The sequence below is a fragment of the Leptinotarsa decemlineata genome, unplaced genomic scaffold, assembly GCF_025532065.1.
Source record: "Leptinotarsa decemlineata unplaced genomic scaffold, Ldec_3_MD MMD2_tig00000882_RagTag_RagTag, whole genome shotgun sequence".
Classification (NCBI taxonomy): Eukaryota; Metazoa; Arthropoda; class Insecta; order Coleoptera; family Chrysomelidae; genus Leptinotarsa; species Leptinotarsa decemlineata.
The window spans coordinates 12,680,428-12,695,239 of record NW_027412556.1 but is presented as its reverse complement, the minus strand read 5'-3'; the positions used below and the strand labels follow the sequence as shown (position 1 = coordinate 12,695,239).

General features: G+C 36.1%; 1 protein-coding gene across 2 annotated transcripts in view; it reads right to left on the bottom strand.

Moving 5' to 3' along the window:
* Positions 1-14,812, bottom strand: part of Kua (Plasmanylethanolamine desaturase Kua) — a 61,838-nt gene that overhangs the window by 41,372 nt on the left and 5,654 nt on the right. The window contains exon 2 of one of the 2 annotated variants that reach the window (XM_074175030.1): positions 125-460. In XM_074175030.1, the coding sequence (XP_074031131.1) occupies positions 125-365 (241 nt within the window). In that variant the 5' untranslated portion in view covers positions 366-460. Of the gene's footprint in view, positions 1-124; positions 635-14,812 lie in introns of those variants that run through there. The other variant, XM_023165031.2, reaches the window with a different exon arrangement.

Sequence of the window (14,812 nt, the reverse complement as noted above, 5' to 3'; positions counted from 1 at the left end):
AAAGCTATGTACTTTCCAACAGCAAATAAAAATATATTGTAGAAATAGATTTACTTCTTCCCAATATTGAAACTATAATAGAAAAAATATAACATTTGGATAACCAACAGAAAACCTCACTCACCGGTGCTGTAGAGGTTAGCCAGCTCCTGGGCCCCCTTGTGCTGCGGCCCCCACCGGGGCCCCAACCTCTTCTTCGGAGCCACGTCGCAGTTGGCGTTCGGATCATCTTCCAGCATGGAGTTCAAACGAATCTGCTGCTCGGTCTTCACGGGCGCCAATAGATTGGTTGCCATGGTGCAGGTAATTGGGTACACCAGGTCTTCCTTGACCCTGGGGGAGCAACTGAGAGGAGGCAGGGCCATCGAGAGTGTTTACTAAGTCACTGGTAGATCACAGACGAGTTGCAGGCGTCGCGACGGCAGAGCATCGTGGACGGTGAGCGTCTGGACGCACTGACCTAGAATAACAGAGAGGAGGTTGGTGATTGGGCCGAACTAAGATAACAAAAGGTCATTATGAAGACGAGTGCTTTCCGGTTCAAACTGACGCGAGTGTCAAAGGAAGTGACAAATTAATTTGAAGGGTCGGATATTTTGTGTTTGCAACGTTACAGCGGGCACATTAATTTTATTGCATTCAACATAAAATGTAAAGTGAGTAAGACGCATGAAATTCAGATGTTGTAATCACTTGAACCCATTCTTGATGGAGATGGAGATATTTTCAAATGTATGTCATGGAGAGCACAAATATTCAATTATTGCTATAAAAAATAACCAAATAATCACTGCAAAGATTTCAAAAAAGTAGGAAGAGATAACGTTGAGTTACTCCCTACATAAAATATGAAAAAGTTATATCGATTAAGTGAGTAGCTCCTGATTGGTTAATTTTCATTCCTGCACGCACAAAATAAATCAAATAGTTTCATTTCTTATATATAATTGAGGTTGTACGAGTATAAGACTAGTCAAGTAATATCATACTAGAACATGTGTACTACAAGGTATAGTAGTTAAACCAAAAAAAATAATAATAACATTACAAACAGAAAAGACTACGTGTATATACACGTACAGTACCATATGCTATATTATAATCATAATAATAATGAATTTTATTAGTTCCAAGAAACATTACATGGTTAAAGTAATGACAATATAACGCACATATTGATCTTCCTCTTAAAGATGATCACTTGGTGATCTAAACACGTACCGAGGTGTTAAAATAACGTTTTGGTGTTGGGATAAAACGCCAGTAATATTCATTACTACATCAAAGGTCCCAAACAGTGCATCACAAATTTGAAAAGTATTTATGTTTAAGTTTTTTACTAAAACGATCGAAATGCCACACGTCCACAATCTTAGCGATCTATATCAAATCGTTGGTGCGCTCATCAACAGCTTCCACCTCCCAGTCCCAATAAGAGGTGCCAATACTCAGCTGCCAGAACTTTAGGAACATGTGCGCATGTTGCCAGTGTTTTGTGGTCTCTTGGTCACGCTCGACATCCCCAACAATCGATACCCCTCAAGTTTCCTACTGAACTCAATAATGGACGCGGAAAATACACCACAACAGATGATTCCTGATGGTGCGCTTGAAATAGTTGGGTAGTGAAACTGTGACATCATGATGGTGAATAAACTTCTTACAATTTATTTGAATAACACCTCAAAAACCCCTACACCGGTATGTAGGTGGTCATTTTGGATGCATGACATTTCGCTGAAGTCTAATTCTTTATTGCGATATGAATCACTTGCATTCTTCATTGCAATTGAATCAACTGTAGATTCAATGATTGTAATAGGAGATTTTTATCAGTTATGTAAGAATATCTTATGCTCTATTCAGTGATAACTATATAAGACCTACCCCTCATGACCTATTATGGTCATGAGGGGATTTCCACAGGGAGGGGTCTTACCACCCCTTCTTTGGAACATAGTTCTGGATACCCTGATTTATCACCTCAACAATAATGAATTCTACACAATTGCATATGCGGATGACATAGTTATCTTGCAGACCAGCAAATTCATAAACACCCTCTGCGATAGAGCGCAGGATGGGCTCAAATCAATAGAAAAATGGTGTAAGGAACACTCACTGTCGATTAATCCCAAGAAGACTGTGATGGTCCTTTTCACAAGGACAAGTAGTTCATCGGGCTTGAAACCTCCCAAAATCTTTAAAAGCGAACTAAACTTCTCTGAAGAGGTGAAATACCTTAGTACTACCCTCGACAGGAAGCTAACATGGAACTCTCACCTACGAAGTAAAGTAAAAAAGATTATATGTGGCTCATGAGCAATTTCGGAGGACAGTGGGACGCACATGGTGTCTTTCACCCCGTGTGGTCACCTGGAGCTACACTGCAATAATAAGACCTATGTTAACGTACGGAGCCATTGCATGGGGACCGAAAGTTTTACAAGCAACGTCCATTCAAAAGTTATATCAAATACAGCGACTGGCTTGTTTAAACATCACAGGAGCCATGAGAACAACACCTACCACGGCAATGGAATTAATTACTGGTCTGACCCGTCTGGAGGTTGCGTTAATGGGCATGTTACGATTGCGCACGACTTAGGTAAACTTCGAAGTAGGAATGGGTCAATTGAGGCTGAGCCTATGGCGAGAAGCGCTTACTGCGCAATCTCTGCTGCAGGCAGCCAGTGATGCAATTAAACCCTGGTTTATGATCCCTACAAAATACAAATAAAAAAGAACACAGTCAGATGCTGCAAATGCCATACACATATACACAGACAGCTCAAAAAACAAAGAAGGCGCAAAGTTGACTCCGGATCTCTAAGCCTAAGAATTAAGTGGGAAATGGGAACAAATACCAGCGTGGTTCAAACAGAACTGGCTGGTATCTCAATCGCCACAAAAGAAATAACCAGGAAAGGAATTTCTGGCAGAAACATAACAACCTGCACTGGTAGTAGATAAGCCCTATTAGCCTTGAACAGACAACGAGTTACCCCATGGCTATTACTAGAGTGTCACCAAGATTTAGCCAAAGCCTTGGTATATAATAACGATATCCTTAGGCTGCACCTATATTGAATTCGTATTTCTCCCGACCCGATGTAGTCCGACCATCGGACGACATCGGAAGAAAAACAAACACTCAAGTTTTAAAGGCTGTACCTATATTGAATACGTATTTCTCCCGACCCGATGTGGGACGATCATCGAACGCCGCGCGATCCGATGCAGTCCGTTGTAACTGCCTACACTGGACTCTACAAGCTGTTGCAGATTACCGTTGTCGCTTTATTTTTGTAGATGTAGGAGGGTATGGAAAACAGAGTGACGGAGGAACTTTTTCCGCTTCTACTTTGTTTACGTTCCTGGAGAACTGTCATGCTACTTTACCGCCACCTTCACCTGTTGAAGGAATTGCTACAGATATGCCATATGTGATGCTTGGAGATGATGTCTATTTTTTAAAAACTTATCTAATGAAACCTTACTCAAAACGACATCTCTCATACGAAGAGAAGGTTTTTAATTATCGGCTATTAAGAGCTAGAAGATGCGTAGAGTGTGCCTTTGGAATTATGACTGCTAACTGGTGTTTACTAGGAAAATGTATTGAAAGCGAGGTTGAAAAAGCAGAGAGCTTACTACACAATAAAATTATTGACTGTGAAGGTGGTGACTTTTTCAGCTCTGCGAAATTACAAGACCGTTTGATCGAATCACCACTTCATCAGAGTAGTTCATCAAGAAGGTTCAACCGGCCATCGCAACAGGCTCAATTCATCAGAAACACATTCAAACTGTACTTCAACGGAATCGGGGCAGTTCCGTGGCGAAACAAACGCATTGAGTGACATCAATTAATTATTTTTCTATTTGATATTAACTAATTTAATATTACTAACATGTGGTAATTTCAAACTCAACATTAAAAAACATAGTTTATACTTACGTTTTACCAGTAATTGGTCCCCAATAACCTCCCATAGTTTAGGCTCAATGTCACGGTTATGATAATCCTTGTTTCGCTGGTCCCACAAGCGAGGCTCATCTCTTACAAGAATTATCAAAAACTCTTTATCAATTTTATTATTCATTATTACCACTCCGTCGGAATGAAATATCGGACTAAAAAACTAAAAACAAACACTTTTGATTTGACTACTCGTCGGTCAGTAATCGGTAGTAATCGTTTATTGTCGTATCGGACTACCCTTTCCAATAAAGGCACCTACTTTAAAACTTAAGTGTTTGTTTTTCTTCCGATGTTGTCCTATGGTCGTCCCACATCGGGTCGGGAAAAATACGGATTCAATATAGGTGCAGCTTTAGGTGGGTTAAAGGGCAAGACAGGAGTAAAGGTAATCGCATTGCCGACTCTTTAGCCAAGGGAGCGGCTGGACTAAGAATTTTAGGACCCATTGACACCTACGGCCTGATGACTTCGATAATTGCGAAACTAGCCAAACGTCACACCCATGCTCAATCCCTAAAGAGATGGGATGGAATCAAAGGCTGCAATATTGCCAGGATCACCTTGTGCGACCCTGGGAAATTGGCTCCGAAAAAATATCTGGCAATCACCAGGAAAAACCTACGCTTAACAGTAGGTGTCCGGAGTTATCGTCAATAAGAGAGTGTGTGTTCGGCGAGTCTTGGCCTACACCTGCCGATATAAAAAGGATGTCTCCTAGTGACCTGTCCACCTTTCTGGAAAGGACAGGATGGACGATGACCTAGGAAGGCAACTCCTCGGATATATGTAAAATAGGTCTAAGTGTTGTGGACCTACACCCACCCTCCCTACTCTACAGATACAGAAGACCTACCCTACACTAATGAGGGGAAAAACCCTGAAAAAAATGTACTTGCTCAATTGATTCGAGTCAGTCCAGTAGCTGTTGTGTTACTTACCATTATTTCTGTTTTCTCTGAATCAGATCATATATTTGAAATCGTGCTGAATTCATGTTATGTACTTACTTTAATTCATATTTCATATAACTGTCAGTTGCGGTAACAATTTGTTGAAGACAATGGCACTTATGAAGACGTGAATATAAACCAAAGCATTCCTATCTATAATTCTTCATCTTTCATTATTAGAACAAAATGTGAAAACATTCGATGGTGCAAAACAGAAATATCTTTCTCTCATGTACTGTGAGTAACATCAGTAGCATATGGGTCTGCAGAAATATGAATATTTTCTCGAAAAAAGGTCGATAAAAATTACCAAAAACAAACTTTAACCGTCTGTATACCCGCTAGTTTTGTTTCTAGAAACTTTTGTCGTTTGACCTTTTTGATGCACATATTGTGGACTGTTCCGTTATGAAAATTCAGATCGATACGATGAAAATTAAATTCCGGATTTTTGAAAAATCGTCAAAATATCAAATTTTGACCCCCTGTAGAATCCAAACGCCGGAATTCAGAGAGTTGGCGTAATGGTAACTTTTGGGCTACATCATATTGAAATTTCAGCGATTTTCACTGAAACCGGTTTTCCATAAGATTAGTGTGGGGTCCTCTGGTTTTGTGTGGTTGTGAAACTATATTTTGTATTTGCCGTGTATTAATTATAATCATGAATTAAAATGATTTCATCTAAACGTGGTCCTGAATGTTTCTCAATATTATTAACAACTTATACATACACTTCATGATTTTATTTTGTAGCCACTGTGGAGGTTTCAAATTAAAGGAATGAACAGTTGACCGAAACGAAGACTATATTTTTGGGAAAGAAAGTTTTTGTATTTCTACTACTCCATCTCGATATAGAGAAATGTGGGAATCTTCCAAAGAAAGGGAGGAAGTAATCAATTTTAAAAGAAGTAACTTTATACATATCATATTCATACATATATAAATAGATCATGCATGATCTACACATCTATGTACTACGTTACTTCATAGATGCTGGAGTATTAGAAAGCCAAAAACTTTCTTTCCCAAAAATTAGTCACTCGTAAAATTATAACCCTTTCAAATTAGAAAACTATATTGTTTCCAAATATCAAAATAAAATAATATTTCTCATCGGTCGGTAACCGATTGGTTCGACGTGGGTGCTTTGTTCACTCAATCAATTGAACGCCATGTTGTTCGGTGGTTCAAGCCGCAGGCTGAACGATTGATTTTCACTTGCTATCGTCCAACCCGTGTTAGGAATCACACGTTAAAAGGTAAGACCTCGTTAGTCCTTAGCTCGCACAAGTTTCGACTTCTGAGGGTTGTGTTTCGTAGGGGTGCGACAGCTGGTTAACGGAGAAACATATTTTAAACATATTTAAATTTATAAAATATACCTACAAGACGTGCAATTTTCTTTCTAAGTTTACTGATATATTCGTTCAAATATAAGCCTAAAAATTTTATTTTTCGCCCAAATTTTATTAAAATAATATTGAAATCAAGGAAATTTTTTTTCTGAATTTGTTCTGGATATAATTGTATAGGAAGATCAAAATTAAAAAGTAACTCAACAGTAAAAGAGGGTTATATCAGCAAAAATATTAACATTACCACATAAATTCAGTTCTGTAATATAATTGATATACATTAGACAAGTTGGACCTTAAACACAACCTTGTGGAACTCCACCCTCAAAGGTTTTCAATGAACTCTGTTTTTCCTGTATAATATAAGTATACCGCTTTCTGTTGCTGTACCATGTGAATACTATTCCTCTAATGTCAGTAAAGTTTAACTTTCGCAAAAGAATATCATGAACTACTGCATCGAACCATCTTCTACAAACATTATTTGAATTTAATTGAAGCTAAATTTTGGGAACTATATACAATTCATTTGACTCTGTTTCACTTGACCTGCAAAAACTATATTTTCTATTATAAAGAAAATCAACACTTTTGAGTATTCTAATAATTTATTGGTCATCAATTTTTCAATGTTTTTTGATAGAATAGGAAGAATGAAAATTGGCCAATCATTACATTTTTCATTTATTTCATTTATTGATAAATAAAGGTAAATTTTTGCTATTTCACATAACTCGGGAAATATAACTATTTCAAAAGATGTATTGATGATTTTTTCATGACGGGAATCAATTCAACAACTTTTACTGAAATTCAATTCCCAGAATTCAAATTATTGACAAGTTTTTCAATTTCTGCTTCTGTGGTAGTTTTCAAAAACATTGATGATAATTTCAAAACATCACTTTTCCCAGTCACTAGAAATGCCATACTCTTATTGACACGCGTTTCGCCAACCAAGTTAGCATCATCAGGAGATGAAGAGAACAGTTTCCTTCATCTGAGTTGGGATGAAGACGGTACATTTTTTTCAAAATCACAGACATTGATTGAACTTCCTCAGAGAAAGAAATCGATGGGTATCACATCAAGCGCTTTCAGAGCACATCTCGAGTTGAACTCTTATTCTTTTCTAGAGAAGTTGAGAAGAGGAAATGCTGTCAGAGCTATTATCTTCGGAAAAATATAACAATTAGAGTCGGTTATGTTTTATCGCATATCATCGATTATAGTTGGACTCGTAATGCGACTTTTTTTGTTGGAAAATTACTGGAATTGGATCTGAAAAAAACAGCTTGCATGACTACATGACTTTCTGGATTAATGTGTTATCGATTATACTTCATTTGTTATATGCATTGTTCAGACATGTAAATCTATACTCGTAACTTTACTTAGGCATTGTGATGACGTGTGAAATATTGTAGAAATCGACACGAATCTTTTGCAGCATGAAAAAATCTATTTTAAGAAGATGGAAAGTGTTGATGGTTTTTATATTTTTTACTGATTTCTACAACAAATGAAACACGAACTACTAATGAAATTCTTATGTTTTAACAAAATCAGTTATGTATTTTTGCTTGCGAAATTTACAAATATGGAAGCAGCTGTTTCTAGATGGGTGCGAATTTTTGTACCTTCACTCCTATTTTTTGGTCTATTTCGACCGGATAAATCTGGATTTTCTCACTTGTGGCCCTGCCATATGTCTACACCGTCACGTTTCAGAGAATTAATCTCCAAACGGATAAACCGCAACGCGAAATGATAAACCTTCTCACGTCTCGTCTGCTTCTATTAATATGAGTTTCGTTCTCGTGTCTTACAAGGATATAATTTGAGCCCGTTCCATATGAAATACAATAGAAAGTAAAACTAGAACCTCTGGCGTAGAATAAATTCAAAACAAGCCAAAATATATACATCGCTCAGACTGAGCGAGTCACAAAAACTCGTTTCAAAGAGCATGCAGCACTTATCCGATTCCTGAGACCAGAAAAAATCTGGTTACGCTCGAAAAGCCTTGAAGAACGGCCATAGAATGAATGAAAACTGTCTGAAATTATTGAGATCGGTACATGACACTAGATATTTTGATGCTTTCGAAAGTCTGGAGTGAGAACTATGAACAGTGACAAAGCTTCTATTTCAAACATCCCATTGTTTGGATAAAGCATTCAAATTGGGTGTTCTGTTCGGGCAACGTACCGTGCGGTTCGTCCATTTTATGGTCGCCATAATCGTCCCACCGTCCTATTCAGAGTTAGATGGATAAATTTCAGTCCAATGGTTTCGTAAACGATTGATCAACACCCGTACGTCGACGAAACGCAAAATCTGCCGAAAACATCGTCGAGGTCTGTGAGGGTGTAGGAGAAGCCGAGGCAGTAGATTTTGCTTCGCTAACTCGGCGTTATGCAGACCACAACTTGGCGAATATTGCGTCGTGACTTGGGCCTACACCCGTACAAAATTCAACTGACCCAAGAACTGAAGGTAAACGACCATAGACAACGACAACCAACATGTTGTAACAGGCAACAATATTTGCCTGTTACAAATTCCAGATTGGTTTTTGGTATCGTCATTTTCGTATCAGATATCAATCAGTCTCTCTAGGTGAGTTTTAACATTACTTTCCCACCAACATCCAATTTTCTATTACATTTACATATTCTACTACATTTAGTAGATCTACTGTTTTCCTCCTACAGATGAAAACCAAATGGAATCCTTATGAGAGTCGTCATGACAGAAGTCTTCAACTCTGAACGGTTAGGATTTTTGTTCACAAATTGCCCCATTAAAACCTCGCTATGAAACATGGTCATGTGTTTATCGATCGACACGCTTTGAGATCTTTCATTTTGCATACAGGTCCTTTGAAATTGACCCAACATTGGTCTAGCATTCTTAGATACTGAATCATCATCCACAACATGACACATTCATCCCCGTAATCTTTTCATAAAAGAGACTAGGATTTACCAAGTTGCACTATAATTCTAAGTTGGGACATTGCTCAATTAAAACGTTAAAATGATATTTTCAACGAGCGGCAAATCCATGATCCAACACGAATAAAGGATCTGGTCCAACTGAGCAAGTTAGTGTCGTCCAACCGGCTGGAATATGGACAGGGGACGACTCGGCAAAATGAAGTTCGATCATGAAGCCCGCACCGTTTGTTTCAAATTTCGTAGAATTGTAATGATATATTGAAATTAATCCAATTAGATTTTGTTGAGAATGTTTTGAAACTCATTGTATTTTTTCTTTTTCCTTGGCTAAACTGAAAAACATAAAACTGACAATTAGCCAGTTCATTCATGTGTTGATCAATGAAGTCGACTTATTTATTATCGAATTTCTTCTAAATATACCTACTTGCCGTAAAAACAATTAATATAAACGAGTATTAAGGTGAGTCAATTCCACTGCTCAATAAGTTCTATCTTTGAAACGTATTTTTGATGAGACAGCAATAAGAAACTGTGGAAATGTTATCCAACGATTGAAAAATAATAATTTAAAATTAATTGTAACATTTCGATTATAAAACGTCTACTTATTCCGTTTTTATTGCGTTTTCCTCGATTGATCGGAATTTACGTACCGTTAAGCCTGTTCAATAAACATAGAAGATAAAATCAACATATCTGTAGCTGCCAACACAAATTTTATCATTACCAGCTCTTCTATTAATGTGATTATTTATGTGTTTGAATAGATCCGTCATGCTACATTAGTTTGAATATTGGACAGGAAATTAGATAAATAAGCCAAGAATATTGAATGTTTTACTCGATCAATCTACTTTAACGCTAATGATGAATATATGGGTGTGAATTTCTGAACTGCTATGTTTCTATACGAAATTAATTGTCGGTGGATATATAGTGTGTTCACACCGATTGAGCGGGGTTTATTTTATTTGTGAATTCATAAAAAAAGTTATACTCGATGAAGAAATCTGCTTTGCTCAAAACTTCCATTTTTGAATCGAATCAGATCTGTATCTATAGGGTGAATCATCGAATTTGTTTTTAATTCATATTTTGAACATAAAATGATAAAAAAGGTTCAATAAAGGTATTCCCGGAAATTTTTCAGAAGTAATACCACAAGACCTCAAGATTTCACCGATAAATTTTCATTTTTCATTGGTTGAATGCATTAATATAAGAAGATGATTTACATTTTCAAATTAAATCAATTTCATTACCTAAGTAAGGAGAAATTTCAACAAGAACATTTATGTGATGGAATTAGCGAATACATGATGAAAATCCATAACGTATTCAAATTAAAATTTATTGTGGAATTCTCAGTGAACATGTTTAGTGAAAATCTCAATATAAAGCATAACATTTGTTTGAAAGTACAATTATTTTACACAATGTTTGAATATACAGTGCTTTTCTTTAATGTCCCCCCTTTTATTTTTTGAACCGGTCAACTCAAAAATTTAAAATTTGAATACTTTGTTTGTGAAATTGACAGATGAAACTTTCAAAATGGCGACTGGGCGCCATCTGGGAAAAAAATTAAATGGAAGCTCCTGACGAATACTTCGCAACCCTAGCATATGAAATCAATATCTTCACCTACTACAAAATAGCGGAAAATTTAATAATTTCCTGAAGACAAACACATTAATATCGATATTTCTAGAAATATTTCTTTTTATCTGTCATATGGCAATTCCAACAACCCGATAAGGTTTGTTAAGTTATTTTTTGTTGTAAAAACGACAAAAAATCATTGTTCAGTTAGAATATTCTCCATTAGTTTTTGGTTTTATTAGTAGACAGGTACCACGCCAACAATCTCTAAAATGGTCAATTCTCGTCCATAGGAAGAAAAAATTGAAGCGATTTTTATTTACGGTGCGACGCGCAACTTTCACGAGACCGAAAGAATTTTCAATAAACTTTCTCCGAATCTTCCTATCTGTAGAAACTATTTGAGGGAACTTGTATCCAAATTCACAACTACCGGTAGTTTATATAACAAAAATCCCCCAGTAGTCTAATCAACAAGTTCAAAAACATGAAAAATAGAGATGAAGGTCCCAAAAATATGAGCGATAGCTCATTCGATTCGGAATCACCTCTAGAAAAATGTTTTTGGAGGATTTTGGTGAAGGTAAAAAATTGCAATTGTTACTAACAAAATAAGATTTAAAAAAGTGGTATTTAATTTTTCGTTAATAACTCAAAAAATATTAATATTTAAGTAATTTGGAAAAAAGCTCGTTAAAGAAGAGGAAATTTCCGTTAAAAAAGTCCCGACTCCCGAAACTATATCTCCATTATTTATAATTTTAATTTGACGTTGAAAATAGGGTTCCGCGCGGCTGTTAAGGCATGTGCGCGCTGCCGCTAAAGACAGTTTATCAAAATAAATATTTTTTTTATAACATAAAATGTCATTTTAAAAATATGAAAAAAATCTAGTATTTTCTCAACACTCAAATGAATCGAGTCCCGTAGAAAAAAAGTTTTACCACCATTTTTCAAAAAGTTATTCAATTGTTAACTAAAAAATTTTTTCCCAATCTCCATTGGCACTTAAATATTGATATTTTTTGAGTTATTAACGAAAAATTAAATACCATTTTTTAAATCTTATTTTGTTAATAACAATTGCAATTTTTTTCCTGCACCAAAATCCTCCAAAAACATTTTTCTAGAAATGATTCCGAATCGAATGAGCTATCGCTCATATTTTTAGGACCTTTATCTCTATTTTTCATGTTTTTGAACTTGTTGATTAGACAACAGGTCATCCGTCCATTCCGGAAGAACAGCAAGTGTAAATAATTGGTGAGATGGTAGTAAATCCTGAACAGTCTATCACAGTTTTGTGGAGGCTAATAACATGCCAACGTTATCACATCGTTAAAATGCGTGTTTACATTTTTTTTATTACTTTTATTAGTGTTATCATATTCAGCATTCACTTGTGGGTTACGAAGCACCTAATATTATGCGAAAACATATATTATAGTTGTTTGAAACGTGTAATTTTTGGAGTGTATACTTTTACAAAATCCAGTTCAGAAGCGGAAAAGCAGAATCATAAGGAAAAAATTCTTCGTCATAAGTTACAAAAAAAAACTGTGAAAATATTTGAGAAAAATTAGGACATTTTTTTGATCATTGTTTCATGGCTCACGAGTGTGCAGGAAACCACTTTTTTATTTTATTAGTTTAATTTGTTGTTGACATCCAACCTAAATGAAACTAAAGTATATAATGATTTTCACTATAAATATCAATCAGATAATCTACTGCGGCGATATTGTTTAAAAATCTGTTTCTGTTTAAAATCCTGTTTTTCCGTTAATCAACTGTCGCCCCCATACCAACGACAACTCTCAGAAGTTGACAAACTTGTGCGAGCGAAAGACTAACGAGGTCTCACCTTTTAACGTGTGATTCCTAACACGGTTGCAGAATCATCCCAGCTTCAACCAGATAAATTCTCTTGAGAAAAATATCTGGTCGAGGCAGAAATCGAACCCACGGTCTTCCGATCGTGAGTCGGGCGCACTACCACTGCGGCCAATTCCACAATTGTACTGAAATTATAATTGCGAATCTAATCACATCAAAAGGAGACCGCTATCACTTTTACCCCTGTTCTCTACCTGTAATAACTGTAAAAGAGAGTAAACAAACAATCAGGCATTTGAAAGCATGTTTTGTCATCTACCGGTCTCAGCAACTTCCAATGTTTCTGTGGTCGTCCTTCGAGCGACACCAGACTTTTCTTGTCTATGAAACCTAATATGTGAAACATATTCCTTGCATACTGTATTTGAACAGACATTTTCTCAGTCGAAACATGAAAGCCATTTTATGCGATAGTTTAATTCAACAACTGCGATATCGTCTATGGCTCTTGTCTCGACCAAATCAAGTCATCAAGAATTCAGAGGTCAGAATGCATGTACAAGATTGATTTTTGGTTAAAAACTCAGAGATCATGTATCTCCTTTCATACAACATCAGATTGGGTGGCTGACAATGTTTAACTGTTCAACAGAAGAGCATTGCATCTGGCTAACTGCGTTCATAACCTCAGAATAAAACAGCAACCTTAATGTCTTCTAAATAAATTGATATACAGACGCGATACACATGAGAGATGTAGATACATTATAATTGAAACTTCCAAAATACAAATCATGAAATTATAAAACAACAACAAAAATTAATTGGCGCTCCGGGGCGACTTCATTGATTCCAGTGGCGCATTTGCTTTTTCAGCTGCAGGAAAACTCGGAAAAACCTGCAGCACCACATCATCTGAAGTTCTTGATCTGCCAATAATCTCATAAAACAGAATGTAGGGTGTCTCCAGAGGCTCCAACAAATTCAATACATCGCCAGAACACTTGGTGACACGACTATCGTCAAACTTAAACCAGTCCGTTTCGTCTTTGACCAATGCGTAATAATGACCAGATTCAACGCCAGAACCACTGTGAACAATGACTTCATGAAGATTATAATAGGTAGTGATCTGCTAGATTGAAGTGTTCATGTTCGTAAGAGTTTGTTCATGTTTCGTAAGAGAGGTTGAGTCATGTTTGAAGAACATGAGTGTTATTATTAGATTGACTGATGCCTCAGCTTTAATTGTTTTCTCATAACAGTCAGTTAGTTTGCCGCATGTTTGGCAATACAGTCGATCATCACCTGTTAAAAGTTCCATTTTCAGATGATTTAACAATAAGCTTTGCACGGACTGGTTATTAGTCATATTAGGAAATGCTAGTTGAAGTTCCAGAAATTAACATTCGTTTTAGCTACCTCTTGACAATTTACTAGAAAGTAAACAAGTAAAAAAGTTCCAGCAAAAGATTTAAAAACACAAGACGAGATAGAGGAAGCCTTCAATCCAGAGCGGTCAGGAGTATTGATTCTGCTATTGCTTTGCTCACGAAGAATATTCAACAAGAACCCCAAGAATTCGGAACAATCCTCTTGTTGTCCTAACGAGTATCTAGTGGACTTCAAAGACTTCAGGTTGGAGGGAAAGATGATACATTCTTACGAAACTGCAGCTGCATGAACAGGTGTTTGAGTTTGGTGAATAAGTAGGAAACATTTTCGTTCTCGTTCATCATTAAAACCTCGTTCTTGAGATTTTTCGTCATAAACAACACTTGTAAAATGCTAGTAAAATGCAAGTGTTTCCTAAATTATCTAATCCATGATAGAAGTTTCAGAAATCGGAAAGAATATTCTATCCCACGGTATAAATCCAAACAGATTGATAGATCCTTTCTTATCAGGCCGTTACTATCTATAATAATATCGAAGAAAGTATGAAACAGCTTTCTTTATTATCTTTCAAATATAGATTTAAAATTTTTTGCCTGAATAAACAATGATCGTGAAATCAAGTAACCAAAAAAAATTCTTGAGAATATTTCTCGTTTCAGTTAATTTTTCAACAGTTTATTTCAAAACATAGAATTAATTTTATTTGTATGTATT